Source organism: Recurvomyces mirabilis (assembly GCF_035927965.1).
Source record: "Recurvomyces mirabilis strain CCFEE 5264 chromosome Unknown scaffold_30, whole genome shotgun sequence".
NCBI classification, from domain to species: domain Eukaryota; kingdom Fungi; phylum Ascomycota; class Dothideomycetes; order Mycosphaerellales; family Teratosphaeriaceae; genus Recurvomyces; species Recurvomyces mirabilis.
In genome coordinates this window covers 1-19,473 of record NW_027041964.1, presented here as the reverse complement: position 1 = coordinate 19,473, position 19,473 = coordinate 1, and the positions used below count along the sequence as shown (strand labels likewise).

Genomic DNA, 19,473 nt, shown 5'->3' with positions numbered 1-19,473 from the left:
AGGCACTGAACATCAGTATAGAACGTAATACCAGTCGAAGTGTAGAACAACAGAAAGACCTGTCCAATTATTGACCCGCAAGACGACGTCACTGCCGAACTTTACAAACATGCATAAGTATAATAAACTGTGAACATCGCTTTCATAAGGCAAATACGGATATGTAGCTACAGACTATGTGCGAACTATGGTGGCGTTCATGGCTGCGCAGCATGGCCAGTCTAGTCGTTGCAACTCCTCTTTGAAGCTACCCAGTATTCTGGCACTCGACAGATTCGTCTTTGGTTGACCTTTGTTCTGGAACTCCCTTCCTACCACCAAAGCAGAATAAAAAACAACCACGGGAAGCCAGATGGACATGTACGACTCGGAACCTGTTCGACAAGCTTCAGACGCTGCGAGTACTTCCCACGCAAGATCAGCCGCTTCAGTCGAAATTGCCAATCCTGTGGTGCTGGAAGCCTTGGACATCCTGTCGGGATAGCCTGCCCAGCGAGCAAGCTTACACGTTTGCGGGACGATCAAATGGAGTCGAGCAAAGTGATATAGTGCCAACACGTCGTGCGAAGTCTGGGTGAAGTGGCTTCGCCATCCGGTCAATGCCGACTCGAGCGTGGCCTCAAGACGGCTCGTCTCCCAGTGCACGGTCATCGGAGCGTACGGGTTCTGGTTGCTTAATGATTCGTGGAATGCGGAGGGCAGTGAGCCAGTCTTCTGCGCACGAATGACGTCTCCTAGCAGTGCTACAAGGAGAAGAAGTGCATCCTCGCGGAACGTGAGGTCCGCTGGCAAAGCAAAGCCATCAAGCAGCGACTTATACACTTTGTGAAACGTGTGGGGAGAGCCTGGCATCTGTATGAACAACTCCTGAGTGGAGTAATTCGGTATGAAGTCGAAGTGGACAGCCTGCAAAACATCGACGAGCAGCATGTAGCTGATTAGCGAGCTGTCTCGTATTCAGTGACGTGGCTATGATGTTCGATGGAAAGCGCAAGCATCTCACCTGTCATAGCGAAGGGCCTTGCGTGGGTCGTCATTCTCCATGTATAAGAGCGAACGATTGTCAGTGAGATGGAGCCGCCGGGACATCTGGTGAGATCTTGTAAGTCGTAAGATCCTAAAACCACACGACACATCCCGCTTGGTCGACTTACCGTTGTGACATTGCACAGAAGACCCATGCTTCGCCTCCATTGACTCGGATATGTGGAGAGGCAGCCGTAGGTGCAGAGTAACGTTATCTACCAGCTTGTCAGCTAAGGCATGACAGGCGGCGACCTTGACTCACGTACTGCAAGAATCGTGTCAATTGAGCGAGCGAGTCTATTATCTACCTCGACCATCACAGTTGCCAGGCTCGCTCCACAGTGGAAGAGATTTCCAGCCACTAACGAAGCCGACCCTGTTCCATCATTCCTGTTCTCGGACAGCGCTGTCAGGCATGCCAGCGCCAATCGTAGGTACGGTAACGATGAAGAAGTACGGGTCCAACCAATCTTGATTGATCTTAGGAAGACACGATTCCGCCAAGAGTTGTCAAACTCCGATGCCAGACGATCGACCTCGTCTTCTGCTGGTAAGGTGGGTGCATCCAACAGTAAGATCATGGGGTAGGTAAGTGTTGCAGCAGGGCGGGATGGTTCATTGGCGCAACCCTCCATGATCCAGGATACGTCTTCGCGGTTGTCTCCATGTTCGGCATGCAGTAGCGCTGCGGCGAAGCGATCGACGAAGGATGACTCTGGGATCTCGGTGGCCTCGTCCACGTCGTATCTGGTTGGGAGTCGTTCACCTGGCCAGGCTGTTGCGCTGAGGTCGGTGACGCTCTCCGTGATCTCGACTTGATGGTCTGCAGTCATCGTGCTCTGCATCTCGGTTTGACAACAGTGCTTCGGCCATCGTACATCAACGTTGCAAGGACTGAGCATTCATCTTGTTGTTGCTATGATCGATCGTAATGAGTAACACTTGTCATTTGGACTTACTTGGCGTCAGGTGGGGTTCCGGGTGAGTGCGGAGATGCTGGGGTACAAACTGCTTTGTCTGTGGCTCCCGAGGTAGAGTTCATGACCTCTGGACAGGCATCACCACCCCATCCATAACACCTTGCCTAATTGAAGCACGCCGGAAAGGACTGTTGGGCGGCAGCGATGCAGTCGTCTATACCAAAGGCAGAGAAAAGTGTAAGCTTCTACATATTGACAATTAAGCAGAAACAAGATCTGTTGGCTGACCAGGCAAAAATTGTGTAGTGTGAGCTCTGTGGTCGCTACTTTGCCCGGACAGAACATCTGTTGAGGCATCGACGCACACGTGAGTAGAGGCCCACGATATATCTGCCTCATTGGTTTTGTCTAAGGCCGTACAGATACTAAAGAAAAGCCTTTCGCATGCGGTCACTGCTATCGCTCATTCCAGCGAGCGGATGTCTGTGCTCACCATCAGAAGACTTGTCCGGAAGCCTCAACGACGAGAGGTGATGCTGAAAGTGGCGAACCTCGTGGGCGCAAACGTGCCCGCGTTGCTTGCAACGGTTGCCGTCGACGCAAAGCTCGCTGTGATGGCCAACGACCATGTCGTGGCTGCGAAACTGCGGATCTTGCATGCCAGTACACGATTTCGGCATCGTCACCGTCACTTCAGTCGGCGTCATTAGCCTTGCCCTCTCCGGCTTCCGATGTCCGGCCTGAGTCGTCCTGGATGGACAGCGTCTCTACAACAAGTCTGCTCGCCGGTCAGTCATTGTCCGCCACCTTTGGCCATCACACGAGATATAATGGTGAAGCTGGAACTGTTCCAGAGTCCACGCTTGAAAGCAATTTTGATCCCAATGACGAGTCTTTCTTTGCACCCACCGCTGTGGGAGACACCAGCAATGAGCTTGACTTATTCGACTTTACTGAAACGATGGAGGGGACCGGCTTCTGGTCGATGGCAGCAACGGTAAGCCGCCGAGCATAGATCCGCCACACTTGATTAGCGCTGACGATAGGATGCTATCCACAGGATACCCAATTCTGGTTTGACGGCAGTGACACCCTCAGTGAGTTTCTGCTACTGGATGTACCCTCAACTACCGATTACCAAGACATGGCACATTCGACACGATCGCTGTCAAGCAAGATGCAAGATTGGTTCAGCGCGACGTCTCGCTCGAGCTCTCCATCTCGCAATCGGATCCGCAAGATGTGGTACTCTGGCATGCCTGACCCTGATCACTACAAGAAAGAGGTCAAGGAGGTATTTCTGCGTCTATTCATGAAGCACATACCACACTCGTTCCCTTTATTCGACCGCAAGCACAGCTCTGAACACGAGCGCCCAGTAATGTATGTGCTAGCTATGGCCGCTGTTGGCGGTCTCTTCTGCTCGGTACCTGGAAGCGGCGAGGTAGCACGATCAATGTGCAACGACGCTCGAAGGCTTGTTCTGGCTGCCGTACGTCAGGTCGAATACGATAATATTGATGACGGCTGAAAATTCGACAGTATACCGCAAGAAACTTAGTAGACCCAGGTAGCGACACGGTCGAGAGCAGGCTGGTCTCTGTGAAGACGGTGAATACACTCCTCAGATCAGAACTACTGGGTAGTCGTGCTCACGGTCGGTGTAGATGATACTTCTCGGCATCTACGGGATATGCAGTGGGGACAAACGCAGCTACGAGTTCTACGAGGCGTTTTATGCAGACATGTCTCATGTAAAGTGTCCCATCCGAGCCACTCTACCATCGCTGGCTAACCCTAGCTCGTCACAGGCGGTCGAAGAGTTTGCTAGCTCTCTAGAAGAAGGTGACAACTTTGTGGCATGGGACAGTCAGGTTGCTTGGTGGGTAGAGTTGAGTCTGACAGAACCACGGGCTAACATCTAGTTCAGTCTTGTTGGAGCACTATATATCCTGGACTCCTACCGAGTGACTATAATGCTACGTCCACCACTACTGCCATGGTGGGGAATTGAGTCTCTGCTCGCGAGCTCAACGCCGAAGAGAGAGCTTTCAGTACTGCTTTCCAGAGCGCAGCATCTGTGGCGAATGCATCCTCCCATCAAAGATCTATCCTCTGATCCGCCTGGCCTGGCAATACTGTGCTCTTTTGCGCCGCACGTATGGAGAATCATGTATGCCCAGCATAATGCTGACGCTGGCGAAGATATGCTTTTGAGTACAAGGGAAATGGGCCATCCTAGCTTCGCTGAAATGGCATGTGATCACTGGCTCCACGCGCAACCCGACACTGTCCAATCGTCTCACCTGGCGGTGTACCATATGATGAATATCATCTTACATGCCAACGTTAAGACTCTGCAGACCTTTGCGCACTCACCGTCAGACTCGCATACTCGCGACCAGAAAAGAAGCATGGTGGCTCGTGAAGTACACCGATGGGCACATGACCGGGACTGCAAGAATGCGGAATGGCACGCTAGAAGACTGATGGCGGTGATCGAGATGAGTGTTATGCACTGGAGCCCTGGCAATACACTCGGAAAAGAGACGTCTTCATCGCAGGGTATCCCGACACCAGAGACTTACGAGAGTCCGCACGTACCATATGCTGTGTACTTCGCTGCCATCATTCTTTGGTGCATTGGTGTGGTGGGCGAGAAGGCAGTGACCGAGACAGAACTGCGAGCGCCTATCATCAGAGCAGAGCGTCTACTGCTCCTACACAAGATGCATGTTGCGAAGAATCTGATCAGGGCACTGCGGAGCATATCGTAGGACGGTCGTCTAGTCAGTCGGTAATAGTCGTTGAAAAGCATGACCACAGATTCTGTAGCACTCTTGAAAGAGAGTACAAGGGCATAGCATGAGACGATCAACCTGCTGTTCTTGCGAAATGATCTATGTTGATACGCACAGTCCCAGACGGCGGCATCCAAGCTGTATGACATCGCCTATCAGCTATGAACAGCTCCTCTTGAGTATTCCTGTCTACAAAACGATGGTTTGCGGCACTTCGAAGAACGTAGAAGGATCGTGAGCTGAACATTTGACAGAGGCTATCGACTATCCTGACACTGCATCGCAGAAGTGGAGACTTGGCGGCTCATGCTTTCGTCGGCATGAAGAATTCGGTACGCTCATACTTCGGGAAGACATCTGCTTTCGCTTCCGCCAAGCTGCTGGCGATAAGCTTGGCACGCGCCTGATCGCGTACCTGAATGTCGCATTGGAAGTCGTAAGGACACATGGTGAGGCCCTCCCTATATCCAGTCTCCACACTGGTATCGATTGTGATGGCCGAGCTGGTTTGCGCATCGAATTTGGGCTTGATCTCGAACGCCCATAGCATTTTGCAGATGACGTGCCAGACATTACGATCCGCGAGATGTATTCCCGGGCATAGCCGACGACCATTTCCTGGAAGCCAAGATTAGTACCCATCTTGGGGGCATCGACAAGGACGCGCTCACCAAAGCCGTAATGATCTCGATTTTCATAATCCGCTGAATTTGCGTATTCGGCCGACGAGCCAATACGTCCTGTATAGCGGCCTGGATCGAATGTATCCGAGTCTGGAAACTTGTGCTCGTCGTGGTGCAGTCCCCAAACATTGACAAACACCACTGTTCCCTTTGGAAGGAATTTGCCGTCTACCCACTCATCTACGGGCTGTCAGCAGGCAATTATGATATTGTGAAAAGCAAAGATCGGACCTTCGGAGAGGGCATGTGGCACACCCAGCGGAGCTGTCGGTCGCCACCTCATCGTCTCTTTGACCAAGGCTGCAACGTACGGCAGAGTTGCATAGTCGTTCCAGTCTGGTATTCGTGAAGGCCCGATCACAGCATCAAGCTCGGCATGTGCTTTACGCTGTACCTCCGGGAAAGCTATCATAGCCTGGACGAAGGATGCCAGCGTCGATGCTGTGGTGTCTGAGCCTCCCTTGAGAGCCACACCCGCAAGGAACATTACGTTGTGACGAGAAAGTGCTTGGTCTCCGTTCTGGTCAAGGACACGGTCGGCGATGCAGTGCATTGGGCCCGTGGCTTCTCGTCGTGCCTCGACAGATCGTAATAGCTTGTCGTAGAGCTCATGTAGCTTGTCATGGACTATCTTGGTCCTGGTCACCCAGTTGCCTAGGTATCTCTGTGGTATCCACTTCAAGAATGGGAAGATGTCGATTGGTGGAGTAGCGCCAAACTCGTTGATCTTCGCCCAGAGATCAAGAACACCGTTGAGCTCTTTTGTCCATGGGGCGTTGTTTGATGGCGATCTGATCCCGTATACTGTATAGATGTTGGTTAGCGAAAAGCTCTATCGACCTGATAGCCAAGCCTGAACACGCATACCGATACTCATAATGATACTGTTGCTGAACCTCTTCAGGTGGCGCATCCATTCGTCCGGGAATTCGAGCATGTCATTCAGGAGCTGGATGCTCTCGGCTTGATGGATTCTGCTATGCTCTCTGTCGCAAATGACTTCAGTCAAGTCCTGGTGAACCAGTTTTCTCATTAATCGCCACTTCGGAGTATTATTCATCCAAAGCATATGCGAGCCCTCGGTGATCATTTCTTGCTGGACGAGAGATACCGGTCGGTGGCTTGAGGTTGCCGACTTCTTGTCTAGCAACTGTTTGACAAGTCTCCGGTTCGTGAGCACAACGACGCTCCCGGATCCAAGTTTGAGAGTGTACATGCCGCCGTACGTTCTGGCCCACTTGGTGAATCTTGGCTCCTGTTAAAGAATGGCTCCAAAATGCATGGTGTGCTTTCAACTCACTGGAGATACGGCTTGACTTTTGGCATCTGGTGCAGATTGCCAATGATCGGGAGGGTCGGTGGCCCTATCACAACAACTATGAGATGGTTCATTCGTCATGGTCATTGCACGTACCCTCTGGCATCCTCCGATCTCGACGCCCGACTGTCATGATGAGGTACATGCAGATACATGTCGCTGCCACCGCGGCGGCTGACACGCTGTAAAGATACATGTCTGGCAACGCTCTACGATGCACTCACGTTGGAAATCGGGAGGAAAGTGAAGCATACAGCAGGTCGAGTAGATGGTAAGCTCTTATGGTTCCCACCTGACACTGATGGGCAGTGAGATCTTGTATCGTCGTCCAGACTGAGTCATCCAGTGCACCTGGGGTACCGACTGACGTCCATGGTGTTCCCGGCTGTTGTAACACGGCTTCATGTTATCACATTTTCTGATCCAGACGATGTAGCTGCTACCTCGAGACTTGGCTCCAAACTCAAAACATATCTATGCGGGGGCACATCTGGGGTCGGCTGGGGTCAGATTCGCAGCCAGGACACGAGGTCGAGAGCGAGTGCGCTCCGGGACCAAGAAGATCGTAAGTATCCTCTGCTTCAATACCACCTGGACCCCCATTATTGTGCAGCACTGTGGTGGTACGACATGAGTACGGCACCTTACCCGGCAATGCGCTTACAGGATTGCGCAACGGGTAAGTTCCCACAACTGAGACTGGATGAAATAGATGCTTGTGCTATCCACTAGCCACTGACAGCAGCGACTCTGCTAGCGACCTCGTGTTCTTGCTTCTTCGCATGCCAGATTTCCGGGACGGGTGGCCCCCAAACAGCCATATTCCCAGCCTCAGCTCTGAGGGTCTGCGCTTCTTCGTTGACTACATCCCCATCTGCGTAGTGCTCGACTACGAAACGACTTGAGTCATACCAGTAGTCGAAAACCTGTGAGCCGTGTACATGCCGCCCAATACCCCAAACCAGCTCATGACCTTTATCCTCCAGCCACTGATGTCCCATGAATTGAGTATCAATGTCTTCGACTTCGAATGAGGAGTGATGAACCTGAGTCTCTTTCTCAACTCGAGCTAACAGAAGACAGTGGTGATCTACGTATGTCTTGCCGTTGTCCACTCGCATGAATATAGCCACCTCGAGGTCTTGTTTGCCTGGTGCATAAAGAATATCTGTTGGCGTGAAGTTGAAGTTGTCTTGGTACCAGGCTAATGTCGCCTCGTAGTTATTCGTGTTGTACCCGAAGTGGCCAAGCTTGTGTACCTTCGCTGGCCCAGGCTGCATTCTTGTAAATTCACCTGCGGGCGTTAGTTTTTGACGCTACTTATTCGTCCAAACAACGATCGGCTGCGTACCTTGCCTTTGCTTGTCAAGGGCTCCATTCATAGCGGGCCGCCCAACCAGATTCGACAGACCACATTCTGGGATATCTCGGCGAGTTTGGTTTGAGATGACTTCGAGAACATTGCCGTTCGGGTCACGAAAGCGTACACAGCGTCCTCCACCAGGAAAATTCAAAGCATCCACAACTTCTGCCCCATCTTTATGCAACGCCCTTTCGAAGTCATCTGAGCTCAGCGCGAGGAACCCTGCTCCAACGAAACTTTTTGGTTGGTTGTCAGGTGCTTGCCGTGCAACATAGACGAATGGATCAGCTCCGTAGCCACGATAGTAGATCGTGCTCTTGTCTGGAGAAGAGCCGGCTTCCTCAAGTCCGAAGTCAACAGCAAATTTCCGAAAACCGGCCAAATCTGCGTGCTCATAGATCACATATGATGGCGCTGCCAGTCGTACCCTTGTTTCGTGCTTGCTGCACATGTTTACCAGAATAGTATGACGATCTCGTTGCAGTCGTACAGCGTAGTGAGGGATCTCGTCCAACAGTTCTTTGCCACGAAGTGCCAGATCAAGTTCTTGAGGACCTCTCTAATTTTGTCCCGCGCAGCTGTCCCAGCTGTAGGTTTGTAGTAGCCTTGTTCATCCCGAAAGACCTTCCTCGAGCCTGATGGAGACCCCGGGTGGATGCCGTGGGGTATGGGGTGGGTCGCGGCAGCGTCCGGCCAGTTACCGCTGTCATGCGTACGGGTCCCAGAAGACGGTCTGCGCATGGTGTGGTGGTCACGAATGTCTTTCAATTCGCATAGTAACCCCATCGGGTCTGGAGGGGCACGAGGGTGCCGAAGCAAGAGGGTGATGGTCACACCAACCCAAGCATTCCATTACTTGATTGTATCATCCACATGTCTTTTCTTCTTCACTTCTGCTGTAATTCATTGCAACCTGCTGCAGGGGATTCGCAAGGAGGCGAGGAAAGTAGCAACCGATAGGACTGTTTCGCAATGCCGAATACTCGCCCTTCGCCCAACGTGACTGGCCTGCCAACACAGCAACGATACATTACAGCCCATGACGAGCATGGGAATTCCGTCTTCAGCACGACAGACTCCGCTGCTGTCTATGAAGACATTAATCATGACATGGACTTCTTCCTTGCATACGCCAGCTTTGACTATCCAGTACAGATGCAGCAGGACTCGGATTTGACCCAGTACGATAAAGCATATACAGGTCCGCAGCTTCCTATCGTTATTCCTGGCGGAACGGTACTTCGGGTGTGCAACTTTGCGCCTGGATCAATCACAGCCATGCACCGGTCTTTGAGCTTGGATTATGGCATCGTTGTTGCGGGCGAAGTGGAGCTTGTGCTTGGTTCTGGCGAGACTAGGTTGATGAAACGAGGGGATATCTCGATCCAGAGAGGAACTATGCATGCCTGGAAAACTCCAGAGCATCAGACTGGATGGTAAGCAGCCCTTGTCTCCAAGTTCTTGTAGACCTGCAAACATGCTTACAGTGGATCTCAGGTCGAGGATGGTCTTCGTCCTTCAGGATGCGGAGGGTCTGGAAATTGGGGGTGTGGCGCTCAGAAATGACTATGGAGGCATCGGTCCTTCAAGGAACTAGCATTTCACGATAGAGCAAACAGATTCTCGAGAAACATGAGCAACGGCTCGGTGGTTCTCTTATACGCTGGTCTTGCATTCGTCTGGCTCGTCACTGCAAGACTAGGACGATCCTGAAATTGGGTATCTGATTCCTTGCTAGGTCGTAGTGTCTGCATACCGATATCGTAATTATCACTCTTCACAGCCTCTAATGAACATCACTTGTTGTCCTGCTGTAACATGCGTGACGACACCCTATCCGGTGTTCATTCCATTGAGCTATGTAGTTGTGGAGTGCATTTTGTCGCCGAAATCGTAGACGCAAGTCATGCGGGAATCAGCGGCATCAGCAACCAGTTCTCTGTCGAAGGACCAAAGTGAATGTGGTTGATACCAGCAAACGTAATCTCATCGCGATCGACTGTGGAGTTGTGTTCGAACAGGCCAGCGCCTTGAGTATCGCCAGAAGAAACTTCCAAGATAAGTCTGTCACCGGGCTGCATCAGCACGTTCGTTGACCATATATCCACATCCACCTCGTAAACTTTGCCTGCTAACAGAGGTGCATAATCGCCAGAGCAGTAGTCGCCGTGGGGATGCCAGAAGGTATGTTTCGGGCTGGTGGTCTTCACTGCTCGCAGGCTACAGCGTAGCCAGCCCTTTGTTATGGGTACTGGATCTCCTACAGTACCTGTGTATAGGATCTTCCTGCCCCGTGGATCTAAATGTCGAAGTGTGACGAAAAGATCAATGTCGCTTGGACCGTCAACCGTTGTACGAGCCTCCAAGGACACGTTAAGATGCGCAACAACGTGGCCGGTAAATTCTCGTTTTGAGATGAAAGGCTGGCTCGTGAACTGTACATACTCCGGCGACTTGAGGGAACCGAGAGCATCGTACTTTATGCTAGTGCTCTCATGTGAGTTGCTGCCAACAGATTCGAGCAGCTCTCGGTTGGCCGTGAGATAGTACTTGACGTACTGAGTGCCGGGTACGGGCCAGTCTTCATGGAGACGCATCGGATACGCATCCTCGGCTGAAGTATCATTGTAACGCACATCACCAACACGAACTCTGTGGCCCACCTTGCCTGGTTGGCCGTTCGCCCATCCCTCAGGATCCACGTCTTTCAGGAAGGCGTCCAAGAAGCTTTCTGCAACGCTACGTTCTCTGGAGAATAACATGGTAGATCATGGCGTCCTGTGATCACCCGCAGGTACTTCTGGCGGGAGCTGGAATTGATGAAGCCTTCGATATTACCTCAAAGGTGCAGTAGATACCACCCCAATTGCCGACAGAAAGAAGTGGTACGTCAATGTCGGCCAAATTATAGTCTCGTGAAGCATAGTAGTTGTCATCCAGGAAGTGGTTCTGAGCGTTCTCCACGTTCTGGTCGTGGCAGTTGGCCAGTAAAAGTTTTTCAGAAAGCTTGCCCTCGATAGTATCAGGTCCCCAGCCTCGTGTTGCGCGACCAGGTCTACCATACTGATTCACAACTACCTCCGTATGGTCAGTGGAGTCCTGGATTAGCGCCCCGAATGACTGACCTGCCGGTTCCACCAGAAGTCTATAAAAGTGTTCGACAGAATACCGCCATGGCGACAACGATCTCGGTAGTAGTCGCTCATGCCTTCCCAGGGTATTATGCATGCTAGACCTTTCGGTTTGCGCGCAGCTACGCGCCACCGGCTGCCAGCATAATAGCTGATTCCCAGCAGTCCGACTTTCCCGGAAGACCATGTCTGCTCTGCAGCCCATTCTATGAAATCCGAGAACGCCAGGCTGGTGTCTCGAGACATAGTATTGAGTACTCCAGGGGACTGGCCAAGGCCTACTCCATCCGCGCGAACCAGAGCATAGCCCTGATTTGTCCAGTAGCCTGGGTCAGGAGTCTCCCAAGCAGAATGTGGAGAGTGATGCTCCTCCGGAACTTCAGCAAAGGAGGAAGCATGAAAGACGGAGTAGTGGATATTTTTGCCGTACGGACCGTATGTCACCAACACAGGCCATTTGATCCCACCTTCATCCTTGGGGCGGTAGACATTGCAGCGCACAATACCGCGTCCTTCGCGGGGAGGAATGGTCACATTTCCTTCGTAGACGTAGGCGAACGATATGGTGTCGGTCGTCTGCAGATTGCCAATGAGTGGGAGCATCATGTCTGTCCGCGCTCGGGTGATTGGCGATCGCAACTGCTGGGAAGCGGCGCCGCTGGTTTTTTTTGTAACGGCATGCCATGATTCACAGTTGTGCGCTAATTTTCTTGAACCAGTCACATCTCTGCCATGCTACTACTGCACCATGAGTGAGTGCTTAATGCGAAGATGGGGTAGGTCCAGAGATTTTCGGTACCCCATGCCAAGCTCAGCACAGCACCTCCGCCTGGGGTCCCGGACGAAGGACGCCACACGGTCCAGACATCGTCCCCTTCGCGGCAACGGCCATCTATAGCAATACCAGATCTCATCGTAGGAGCGGAAAGATGGCATCTCTTTCTTGTCAGTGTACTGTCTCTCGCAGAGATCAACAACATAATGGTAGCTCAATCGAACGGGTCGGGCATGTCTAGCCACAGCAGAACCTCCGACGGGGAAGCATACTTTGATTGCCTCATCATCGGCACAGGTCCAGCTGGTGGATCTCTGGCATGTTTCTTAGCCCAGAATGGTATCCAGTATGATTGCTGGCGCAGCGATGAAGGACTTACTGACCCGATTTCAGGCTTGACGGGCTTGTTGGTCAGCCAAGATCGTGGGAATGCGGACACGCCACGAGCTCACATCACCAACATGGCGACGCTTGGTACTCTCATATGATACCTCATCTCGAAGTTGTAGTATGCTGATCGTCATAGATTGTCTAAGAGACATTGGACTCGATCGGGAATGCTATGCTATAGGCACGGGAGCAGACAGCATGATGCACACACGCTGGTCAAACAGCTTCGCCGGCGAAGAGTATGCACGCATCTACTCTTGGGGTAACGATCCAGCACGGAAGGTAAGTGGTGAGACCGGTCTATCATAACCTCGACTGACGCTGAAAGAGTAGGGTGACTATGTCCTAGCATCTCCATCAGAGCCCCTGGATCTTCCGCAGACATTACTTGAGCCAGTATTGACACGATACGCTACGCTCAACGGTTTTCAGGCTCGTTTCGACACCTCTTTCATCAAGTTTGAGCGAGAAGGCAAGCATAGTCCGATCAGGGTAAAGCTGCGAGACCAGATCAGCAAACACGAGTACTACGTGCGCTGCAAGTATCTCTTTGGTGCGGATGGCGCCCGTAGTCAGGTTGTCAGACAGCTTGACCTGCCGATGATTAAGAAGCCGAGCCAAGGCTTTGCCATCAACGTTCTGATAGAAGCCGACATGAATCACTTGATGGAGAATCGTATGGGCAATCTCCATTGGCTACTGACCATGGACAAAGTACATCCCGACTTTGCTTGGATCGGCTGCATTCGTATGGTCAAGCCGTGGCACGAATGGCTTTGTATCATCTTTCCGGCTCCAGGTGCGAAGCGTGAAGTCCGCTCCGCGGAGGAATACGTCCCGAGGATACGAGAATTCATCGGTGATGATTCTGTAGATGTCCAGATCAAAGGCATCAGTACTTGGGTCATCAACGAGACTGCGGCTGATGTCTACTCTGACGGAAACATCTTTTGTCTAGGCGATGCAGTGCATAGACACCCACCAAACCATGGTCTCGGTTCCAACACGTCCATCCAAGATGCATACAATCTGGCATGGAAGGTCGCTTACGTGGAGAAGGGTAAGTGTGCCATCTCTGGAAAGTGCCGCGCCTGCTAATGTCGAGCGTTCAGGATATGCCGGACCCGAGTTACTACACACTTACAACGATGAACGACAACCTGTCGGGCTCGATGTTGTCACACAGTGAGAGCCGAAACTCTATCGAGTGGGATGTTTTGCTGACGACGAGATTGCAACAGGGCAAATGCATCACTGCGCAACCACGGCAGGATCTGGCAGATACTTGGCAACATGGAGGAGACCCCAGAAGCCCGAGTGGCAGCTTTCAACCAGCTCTCAGAGGACTCTGAACCTGGTCAACAACGCCGCGCTGCTCTTCAAGAAGCCTTGCGACTAATCCACCGTGAGGAGCAGGGTCTCGGCATCGAGATGAATCAGCGCTACCAATCGAGTGCCGTTCTCACAGCATCAGACGACCAATGCCCGAGCTTTGACACTGATCCGCTGGAATACTATCATCCTACCACATTTCCAGGCGCTCGCCTACCGCATGTATGGCTAAGCAAAAGCGTACCTTCGAACGCGATTTCCATCATTGACCTGGCCGGGCACGGCAGATTTGCCCTGTTCACTGGTATCGGTGGAGATGGTTGGAAATCTGCCGTACAAAAGGTTCAGCACAACTTACAGATACCAATTGTGGCATATCAGATCGGGTTCCGACAGGAGTGGGAAGATAGGTATATACGCTGGGAGCAGCTGCGTGGTGTGGGTGAGTCAGGTTGCGTGTTGGTTAGACCAGATCGGTTCGTTGCATGGAGGTGTCAGTCGTGGAAGGCTGGTAGTGAAGATGATTTGATGGCTGCGGTCCGCAAAGTACTTTCGCTATGACAGTTGTGACTTCAAGCGCCAATCTCAAGCTCTCGAGTGCTCACCGGAAAGCTTCTACTTGCTCACGAAGATGTCGACTTCCCTTGTCATACGAGGTTCTCAGGCTTGTGCAGAGGACAAGCAGTTCTTGACCAAAGATTACCTCAACCAAGAGTCCCACTTTACGATAACAACGAGAATGCAGTGGGTGTTTTTATCATCACGAAATTGTGAGGACGTCGGATGCTTCCGCCACGCATTTCTTCTATCGGACAAGTAGAGGTTGACAAAAGGAACAAAACATACAGCAGTAGGCATTCGCCAGTCGTCACCGACCTGACTACTACTCTACCGGTTTGCAGCTTAAGTACAGGAGAGCGGACGGGATCCTCTGTTCTCTGCAACCTATGGCCGTATGTGTTGAGTGGATATTTTCGAAAATATTTTATATCCGCTTGTTGTTGCTGAAAAGGCCGACCCCAGACGCTGGTGTGAGTTCGAGCTTCATCCCCTATCCCGAACATGTAGCCGATCTCGCAAAGGCTCGTCCGTAATGTGTGTGTTCCTGCACAATACTTACATCGTGATCGGAGCTAAAGGCACACCACCGAGGCGGCAGGAATGGTGGCCACGTTCAGCTTGGGCGCCACAGCCACGAGGCTCAAAGTGTCATGGTCGTACGAAATCAGATTCAGACCGTCGGCCGTCTCTTTCGAAAGACCAGCAGCATCGATCAAAGCTTTCTTGCCAAGCAGGCCATTGACAGCCTCCGTGATATCGGGAGCGATCGGGTTGCTCACGACGGCGAAAATGCGATTGCTATCTGCAATACTCTCTGGTGGGCATCAATAATGTCAGCCACAGGCGGGTGAACATCAGCATACAAGATAGATTCACTCACGGGGCTTTATGTTCATAGCATCGTAGTAGGCGATTCTGTTGGTGCGATTCACCTCTGCAAATGACTCTCGGATAGGCTCGTAAGCTGCTGTTCCGCCAGTGTAGTTGCCTGCTGCGTACGTGATAGTTCTGATTGCTCGATCGAGGCAAAGTAGATCATTCACGAGCAGATTAGTACCAGCGTCCCGCGTGGCAAGCAATGGTCGCATTAGTTAACCAACTATATTTATAGTTAACTAGTTAAGCTACCCTAATACCTTAACTAGTTAACTATACCGCTCTTTAAACCTTAACTAGTTAACTAGTAACCCTCCTTAACCTTTAGCTAACTAGTTAATATAGTTAAGGGTAGTCTTACTTTATAGTTTATATAAAGCTCCTTCCTAATTCGGCTAGCGTATTTCCTAATAAAGCTAGTATATCTCGTAGCCCTCCTAGATCTATACTAAGAATATAGCGGAACTACTCTACTATCCCGTATTTGCCTATTAGTTTCGCGCTTCTTTATACTCCTTTAATAATTGCTTCTATTATAACTACCTTAAGACTATCTTATTGTAGCTCCTACGTATAATAGAAATAAGCGTAAGGTTAGTATAAACAACTCTTCTTAATTTACCGATATTCCGTTATCGTAATCGCGTAAATAAACGCGCCTTAGCTAGTGTTATATACCTACGGTACAAGGGGGTTAGAGCTCGTTAGACGAGTAAGTTCTAAGCGATAGGTCGGGTAAGTAACTACTCTAAGGTTTAACCTTTCGGCGGGTTAGTAACTTAGGTTAAATACGAACTATCTATATAGGAAAGGGCTTATCTATATATATAGGAGATTCGTATTCTAACTAGCTATTAGTCCGCTAGACTACTCGTCTAGTCGGATAGCTAGTTACGTATCTATCTAAGGTTTAGTAAAGTTAGCTAGTTACGTAATTCGCGGGTGCGCTCTTAGCGCTTCCCTTTAAGGCTAAAATAACTAGTCCTTATTCTCTCTCTCTATACCCTATATTATATATTCGTAATACTATCCCTCTCTTATACCTAAGCTTCGTCCCGAGCTTATAATATAAGTTATCTTCCTCTTTTTCTAATACTATAAGTAGAGAGCTACTAACTCGAAAAGAACGCCGCGAACGATAAGCTCTACGAATCGAAGAGGAAGGTCGCGAGATACCTTCTCTATATACTTGCTATTAGAACGCGAAAGTCGCGAAGGATAAGGAGCGTCCTCGCTATATAGTAGATATTTAGTATAGGTCGTGTTTAGAGTATATACGAAAAGGTGCGTAAGGATATAACGTTACCGTTACGTAGACCGAATAGGAACGGTTGCGTACTTAGCGTCGTAAACTAAAGCGTTAGCTCGACGAGGCTAAAGAGAGCGTAACCGAGGCGATAATACGTATATATCGGTTAAGGAAATAGCTTTAGGTTACGGAGGAGCGGGAGAAGAAGGCTATTAGTAAGGAGTTTAAGGAACTACAATTACTACCTTCCGAAGGTCCTAGTACTTTAGCTATATCTTCCGATTATCTATTAGTTCTAGAGAGAACGCTAGAGGAGTTAGACGGTATTTTCTAGCTTCTCGTAGCGTCGTAGGCCGAGATATCTATAATCTATAACGATACTTTTTAGATTCTTCCTAGTAGAGAATCTATCTTTAGTCCTAAGGGTAGTTTCGGTAATATTGCCGTAGGAGGGTCTAGTAATTCTTAAGGTAAGTCTTAGGTTCCTATATATTATCTTCGTTTAGGTATCCCTTCTATTTAACTAGGTATTTCTAACCTTTTCTTTCTAGGATTTCTTCTACTTCCTATTCTTAGTTTTCTTAGGACTCGTAGTAGAATATTATTTAAAGCGCGGTATCCGGGTACGCTAGTTCGAGGAGGGAGACGTAGAATATAGGGTATACTTTAGTATCCTTAGGTAGTTCGAGTCGGTAGTTAAGTTCGCCTTTTTTCTTAGCGATTAGAAATAGTCCGACCTTTATATAATCTAGTTTCTTTATTCCTCTCTTAGTTTTTAGGTTCTTCGTTAGGAGATATACCTTATCCCCCGTCTTTAGCTAAGGCGCCGTTTTTAAGGCTTTAAATCTTATTCTTATAAGAGCTCGCTAAGATTTAGAGATATTTTGTTATAATTTGCCGTAGACGTCCTTAAGTTCGGAGGCCTTAACTAAGGCTTCCTCGGATACTAGTCCTTCGCGCGGTTCTATAAATAGGTTCGGATCCTTACTATAATTAGCGTAGAATAGCGACTCGCTAGTAGTCTCGGAGGTATTATTATTAAGTACAACCTACGCTATTAGTAGCTTTTCTACCTAGTTATGTTAGGCTAGGTTTATATAGTACCTAAGGTATAGCTCGAGATTTTAGTTTATTCTCTCGGTTTAACCGTCTATTTCCGGATAGAATACTATAGATAGCTTATATTTAAGTCCAATTGCGGCGACAAGTATTTTCTAGTAGTTCGATATAAACTTAGTATCTCTATCGGTAATAAAAACCTTTAGTATCCCGTAGTAGCGTATAAGGCGATCGAGTATAAGGTAGCCTAACTACGGGGCCGTAATCGTCTTACTATAGGGAATAAAGTATATATACTTAGTTAGCCTATCGACTATAACTAGGATACCGTCGTAGTATACTCCTATTACTAGGTTAGGTAACTTAGGAAGATCGGTTATAAAGTCTATTATAACTTCTTTCTATAGTTTTTCGGGTAGTTCCTAGAATTATAAGTTGCCGTACTTCGCGTAGCGCGAAGACTTGTTTTTATTATAATTAATATACTTCTTAATATATTCTAAGACCTTTTATCTTATATCCGGGAAGGCGAAGTTTCGTCGGATGTGTTCTATAGTTCGAGTAATACCTAGGTAACTATAGTCTTCTCCGTCGTAGTAATCTCGAATATAGTCGTTTTCCTTAAGTAGCGGTACTTTATATTTGCTATATTCGACTAGGAATTCTTCGTCGTCGTCCCGTAGAACCCGAAGAGTTAAGTTAAACTCTTAAGTCTTTATACTAAGGCTTCCGTCCTTATTAACCTTTAGTACCTACTTTAGTTTAGGCTCGTTGCCTTCTATATAGTCGCTTCGTCTACTTAGCGTATCGGCGCGCCTATTATCTTTTCCTAGATTATAAATAATATTAAACTTATATTATTTAAGTAGCTCTAACTATTAATATTATTATCTTAAAAGATCTTTAGTAGTTATAAAGAATTATAGATTCTTATAATCTAAGTAGATAGTTAGTCCTATAGCTCCTTTATAGTATATTCTCTAGTATCGTAATACTACGACGATCGTAAGTAGTTCCTTATTATAGATCTCGTAGTTTTATTCCGCTAGCGTTATCTTCCTTAAGAAGTACGCGATTAGGTATCGATTTCTATTATACTCCTATATAAGGTAAGTACTAATAGCAAAGTCGGAGGCATCGGTTTCGATAATAATATCTCGTTCTAGATCGAATATAGCGAGCGTTAGTACGGATATACTAACTTCCTTTAGCTTCTAGAAAGCTTGCTCCTATATCGTCGTCTAGTTCTATTAGATGTCCTTTTTCGTTAAGTTAGTTAAGGGGGTAGCTATCCTTAAGTAATCCTTAATAAACTTCCGGTTATAGTTAGCTAGTCCGAGGAATACTTAAATATCTCGGACTATCGTTAGGGTAGGCTACTCTATAATTAACTTAATCTTTTCTAGATCTATACGAATGCCGTTAACTCTAACGATAAAGCCTAAGAAGTCGACCTCTTTATAGAAGAACTTATACTTCTCGGGTATAGTCTTAAAGCCTAAATTGCTAAGGCGTTCGAGTACTTCGCCGACGTACCTAGCGTGTAGTTCTCGAGAGCTATTTATAAAGATAAGCACGTCGTCTATATAGGCGATTACTATAATATCGAGGACGTCGCGTAGAGCGTCGTTAATAACTTCTTAGCATATTGCTAGCGTATTTGTTAAGCCTATTAGTATAACTTAGAATTAATATAGTCCGAAGCGCGTTCTAAAGGCTGTCTTCTATTCTTCTCCGGGTGCTATACGTACTACGTAAAAGGCGTCCTATAGGTCGATCTTCGAATACTATATAGAACCTATAAGTCGGTTCTTTATTTCTTCGATATTTAGTAGCGGATATCGGTTCTTAATCGTTATTAAATTTAGTCGTCTGTAGTCGATAACTATACGTAGTTTTCCTCCTTTCTTCGGAACAAATATTAAGGGTAAAGCGGTAGGCGATTAGGATTTCTTAATCTATCCCCTAGATAGGTTCTTATCTATCTAG

General features: G+C 48.7%; 8 protein-coding genes across 8 annotated transcripts; 3 read left to right on the top strand and 5 right to left on the bottom strand.

The window, feature by feature from the left end:
- Nucleotides 1-174: 174 nt before the first annotated feature.
- Nucleotides 175-1,859, bottom strand: LTS14_009204 (uncharacterized protein; the record flags this gene model as incomplete). Its single annotated transcript, XM_064841887.1, has 4 exons — nt 175-946; nt 1,004-1,089; nt 1,155-1,241; nt 1,293-1,859. 4 exons carry the CDS (start codon nt 1,857-1,859, stop codon nt 175-177), a joined length of 1,512 nt encoding a protein of 503 aa, XP_064690397.1.
- An 841-nt stretch (nt 1,860-2,700) lies between these two features.
- Nucleotides 2,701-3,871, top strand: LTS14_009203 (uncharacterized protein; the record flags this gene model as incomplete). Its single annotated transcript, XM_064841886.1, has 4 exons — nt 2,701-2,943; nt 3,007-3,438; nt 3,489-3,557; nt 3,614-3,871. 4 exons carry the CDS (start codon nt 2,701-2,703, stop codon nt 3,869-3,871), a joined length of 1,002 nt encoding a protein of 333 aa, XP_064690396.1.
- A 1,180-nt stretch (nt 3,872-5,051) lies between these two features.
- Nucleotides 5,052-6,646, bottom strand: LTS14_009202 (uncharacterized protein; the record flags this gene model as incomplete). Its single annotated transcript, XM_064841885.1, has 4 exons — nt 5,052-5,365; nt 5,419-5,610; nt 5,662-6,234; nt 6,298-6,646. 4 exons carry the CDS (start codon nt 6,644-6,646, stop codon nt 5,052-5,054), a joined length of 1,428 nt encoding a protein of 475 aa, XP_064690395.1.
- An 830-nt stretch (nt 6,647-7,476) lies between these two features.
- Nucleotides 7,477-8,852, bottom strand: LTS14_009201 (uncharacterized protein; the record flags this gene model as incomplete). The annotated part of the gene is made up of 3 exons (XM_064841884.1): nt 7,477-8,042; nt 8,100-8,554; nt 8,602-8,852. 3 exons carry the CDS (start codon nt 8,850-8,852, stop codon nt 7,477-7,479), a joined length of 1,272 nt encoding a protein of 423 aa, XP_064690394.1.
- A 231-nt stretch (nt 8,853-9,083) lies between these two features.
- On the top strand, nt 9,084-9,708 carry LTS14_009200 (uncharacterized protein; the record flags this gene model as incomplete). Its single annotated transcript, XM_064841883.1, has 2 exons — nt 9,084-9,547; nt 9,609-9,708. 2 exons carry the CDS (start codon nt 9,084-9,086, stop codon nt 9,706-9,708), a joined length of 564 nt encoding a protein of 187 aa, XP_064690393.1.
- A 307-nt stretch (nt 9,709-10,015) lies between these two features.
- LTS14_009199 (uncharacterized protein) lies at nt 10,016-11,845 on the bottom strand (the record flags this gene model as incomplete). Its single annotated transcript, XM_064841882.1, has 3 exons — nt 10,016-10,859; nt 10,900-11,174; nt 11,237-11,845. The coding sequence occupies 3 exons, from the start codon at nt 11,843-11,845 to the stop codon at nt 10,016-10,018; spliced, it is 1,728 nt and encodes a 575-aa protein (XP_064690392.1).
- A 378-nt stretch (nt 11,846-12,223) lies between these two features.
- LTS14_009198 (uncharacterized protein) lies at nt 12,224-14,300 on the top strand (the record flags this gene model as incomplete). Its single annotated transcript, XM_064841881.1, has 6 exons — nt 12,224-12,356; nt 12,411-12,491; nt 12,544-12,689; nt 12,741-13,467; nt 13,520-13,592; nt 13,649-14,300. 6 exons carry the CDS (start codon nt 12,224-12,226, stop codon nt 14,298-14,300), a joined length of 1,812 nt encoding a protein of 603 aa, XP_064690391.1.
- Nucleotides 14,301-14,872: 572 nt separating this feature from the next.
- On the bottom strand, nt 14,873-15,388 carry LTS14_009197 (uncharacterized protein; the record flags this gene model as incomplete). The annotated part of the gene is made up of 2 exons (XM_064841880.1): nt 14,873-15,114; nt 15,181-15,388. The coding sequence occupies 2 exons, from the start codon at nt 15,386-15,388 to the stop codon at nt 14,873-14,875; spliced, it is 450 nt and encodes a 149-aa protein (XP_064690390.1).
- Nucleotides 15,389-19,473: the final 4,085 nt, after the last annotated feature.